At 36.0% G+C, this 3,789-nt stretch overlaps 1 protein-coding gene across 1 annotated transcript in view; it reads right to left on the reverse strand.

The window, feature by feature from the left end:
* LOC104514104 (ADP-ribosylation factor-like protein 5B) overlaps nt 1-2,928 on the reverse strand; it is an 8,623-nt gene extending 5,695 nt beyond the window's left edge. Inside the window, exons 1-2 of the mRNA XM_010157659.1 lie at nt 2,825-2,928; nt 1,420-1,567 (exon numbers count right to left, since the gene is read on the reverse strand). Of these exons, the coding sequence (XP_010155961.1) occupies nt 1,420-1,567; nt 2,825-2,928 (252 nt within the window). The remainder of the gene's footprint in view (nt 1-1,419; nt 1,568-2,824) is intronic.
* Between the last annotated feature and the right edge of the window lie 861 nt (nt 2,929-3,789).

The raw sequence follows: 3,789 nt of genomic DNA on the forward strand, positions 1-3,789 counted from the left end.
GAAATAGTAACAATATTAGATGTCACTGCTATAATTCTCTAACATATGCTCCAAATCATTTTTCCTTATAAAATTAAGGAGATTCATTACCCATTGAAAATGACCACAAAGAATGAAAAACTAAGTCAATTTAATGCTGCTGTGACTTTGGGATGTCTAGCAGATGAGGAGGAACAGTAAAGGAATTATTCATATCAGGGAGGCTAGGATTAGCATACTAAACAGACCCCTTTTCTTTCTCAACTGTTTCAGGCAGACAAAGCTTCTAAGTAAAAGGAAAGTTCTTTCCAAGTGCTAGAAAGCACTGGATTTCAAACACCAGAATATGATGAAGAATATCCCAAAGGTTCAAAAAAAAGAACTAATACAGTATCTCCCCAAATTCCAAAATCAGAGATTCTCAAAGTACAAATGTTAAGAACTTGTTATTACACCAGATAATGCTGGCAGAAGTCTCTTCACCCTCATGTATGTCTCTTAGATGTAGCCACCTAGATATCTCTAGATAAAATTTAAAATAACTTCAAAATATTAGAGGTGAAGGTTGAGATGTCATCATCAGGCTTTCAGTAGATAAAAAGTTTCAGAACATCTGGGGTGGATCACTCTGATCTCCTCTCTCTCAAAGCTGTGCATAGGGCAGAAAAAAATTTTACAGGAGGATGGAATGCTTGTATAATGAGCAATATCTACAAGAGATCTCTACTTTTAGTAGAAATGGTAAGAAATGAAGTCTAAAACCTTTCACATCAATGTAGATGTATCAAAGCGAGGCTACAGAAATTTTATGTGCATGCTGCACTGACAATCTTTCGGCATCATAAATACTGGCAAAACCAAACCCCCAAAAGACAACTGTTGTGAGTTCTACTCCAACCTTTCCAGAAACGGCAGCTTTACCAGGAGTACTGCACAGCTAGACTTTCCTATATCCTTTGGATAAAAGCCACAAGCTGAGGAGCTTTTTAAATACTGCTGCCTAGGGAAAGTTTTACTCCTCATCCTTGTTGTTACCTAAAAAAAACATTTCAGACTAGATGCACGGAAATTAGGTTAACCACTGCAAATCCTCACTGAATTTGCCAAGTACACTCCAAAAATTTCTTTTTAACCTACTTGAAAAAAACTGTTTGATCTGAAATGTATTTTGGTATCATTTGACTGTCTAGGAAAAATGTCTAGCTTCACAGTTTATACCACAGATCAAACAACATTACTGTTAAGTATGCAGGAAAAATATTTCAAGTATTACCAGAAAATTGGCTGTATACCAGAGACACCTTACACTATTTGGGTCTGTCCTTCCTCAAAAAGATACAACAATACAGCTGCAATCTTTACAAAAATCTACCAATATTCTTAATGAATACAATTTCAAGAAACCATTGAATCTGCATATTTCAAAGCATCCTCTCATACCTCTGTGTTTGAATAATAGGTATTCCATGATGACCGTAATGATTCTTGCCCTCCAATATCCCACATTAAGAAATGAGTGTTCTTCACCACTATTTCTTCTACATTGCTTCCTATAGTTGGAGACGTATGAACCACTTCATTCATTAAGCTAAAGGAAACAATATCACACCACAAAGATCAGCCAGTAAAATCCACAAGGCTTGTCACAGCAAAACCACAACAATTTTGTAGTAGAAAAAAATAAATATGTGTAACTGGTTAAAAAAACTATTAAAAAAATAGGCACATTCCAAAAAGCTATACATTTGAAATTTTACAGAAATAAAGCAAATATTTTAAGAGCAGTTCTTCAGTAAGAAGATTAGTTCAGTCTGAACTTGGACTGAAATCTGTGGTCGACAGAAGTTCTAGTGTGCTTTTTGTAGCAGAGACTGTAGGCATGCTTGAAGACATCAGCAACAGAAAATAAGCACATAAAATGCTTATAACAAATGCATAAGCATCTGCGTTTTAAGAGGCTTCTCTTTATAAAGGATGCTAACATATACTTAAAAAGCATTTGTTTCAAAGTTGACACTGCTATTTTAAAAATCCCAAATAAGAGAAACACTAAACTCTGCAAAATATAAATCAGAATATAATTTTATCAGAGCACTCACATTTAGTAACTCAATATTAAAACAAATTGTTAAGGACTGTCTGTTTACATAGCTGGAAAGTTCTCAGTTCTACCTTTAAGCTTTGTCAAAAGCGATTAGGAGAAGGTGTTTTATAGAAAACATCCTCTGTTACCTTCATATCCAAATACATGCACAGTAGTTAGGCTACACTCTCCTCTTTTTCCACATTAAAACAGTAATTATGTTCCTGAAAGTATTCTTGAATTTATCAAATACTCTTGTAATGCTGGCAAGATTTTGGTGCAATGATGCTATTGAAAATGCTTCAGGTACGACCTAGGCAGGAAGAACTACTATTCTGAGGAATCCTCCAGCACAAATTTTAAACACTGGGATCAGGAAAAGTTTGGAAACACTTAGGGATTTTTGTAGAGTAGCTAGACTCCATTAATTTACTTCAATCATTTTCTTCTCTGCAGCTCTTGGCAACAGGATTATTTCTACGCTTACACATAAAGACAGGCTTTGATGGCAAGAGAATTTGCAGTTCACTTCGTGCTTGTATGTACAATTTTGTTATTCAATTTACAGTTCAGTTTTAAAACACTGCAGTTCCTCCACTTACCCTTTAAATATTTACTCTGTTTAGAACAACTAATACCATGAATGTACAAACTGTGATCTAGCACTCTAGTAATTCCATCAGGTTGCAAAGGTAAATTTTCAACAAGTAAATAGTGGCAAACACTGAAACGTAAACAGAAAAACATAGTTCATATACTTACAATTGGTAAAGAATAGTAGTCTTGCCAGCATTATCAAGTCCTACTATGATTACTTTGTGCTCTGCGTATACACAAAAGAGACAAGAATAAATTAGGGGAAACATCAATAATTGTAATTCTGGTTAATCATTTTTCCTTACTGAAGAAGGCAACTGCTAAATATTGTCTTATTTCAATAGATGATACAGACCACTGATGACTTCAGGACAGAAAACAAAGTCCACAAAGCCTCATCTTCTCTTGACACTAAAGTTTTAGGAAACATCAGTAATGAAAGTCATCAGAATGGAATGGTTACTAATATGATTACTTAATTTAATAAAACTAATTTTAGCAAGAAAAATACAATGAAAAAACTATAACTCATAGTACTGTACCATCATAAGAACACAGAATTATAGACTAGTTTGGGTTGGAAGGGACTAAACTTGATCTTCTTAGATGGTCTCAAACTTGATCTTCATCACCAAACATCCAAAGACCACATAAAATATTAGTCTAACATTCAAGGCTGAATAATGGCCACTTGTTAAGTGGTCATAGTAAAAACTAAGAGGAAGATGTATTTTGAATAGATCACAAATTCCAACATTGCAATGTCTGAACCATGAAGTCACAGAATGACAGAATGGTCAAGCTTGGAAGACACTTCTGCAGGTCACCTGGTCCAATGCCTTTGCTCAGTCAAGGCCAGTTGCCCAGGAACATGTCCAGATGGCTTTTGAGCACCTGCAAGGATGGAGATTTCACAACCTCCTCCCTGGGCACCCTGTGCCAGTGCTCAGTCACCCTCACTGTGAGAAAGTCTTTCCTGATGTTCAGAGGGAACCTCCTGTGTTTCAGGTGGTGCCCATTGCCTCTGGTCCTGTCACTGGGAACTGCCGAGAAGACCCTGACTCTGTCCTCTTTGCACTCTCAGATACTCGTATACATTGAGAAGCCCCCTGTGAACCTTCTCTTCTAGG

Source organism: Eurypyga helias, unplaced genomic scaffold (genome assembly GCF_000690775.1).
Source record: "Eurypyga helias isolate BGI_N326 unplaced genomic scaffold, ASM69077v1 scaffold33548, whole genome shotgun sequence".
NCBI lineage: Eukaryota > Metazoa > Chordata > Aves > Eurypygiformes > Eurypygidae > Eurypyga > Eurypyga helias.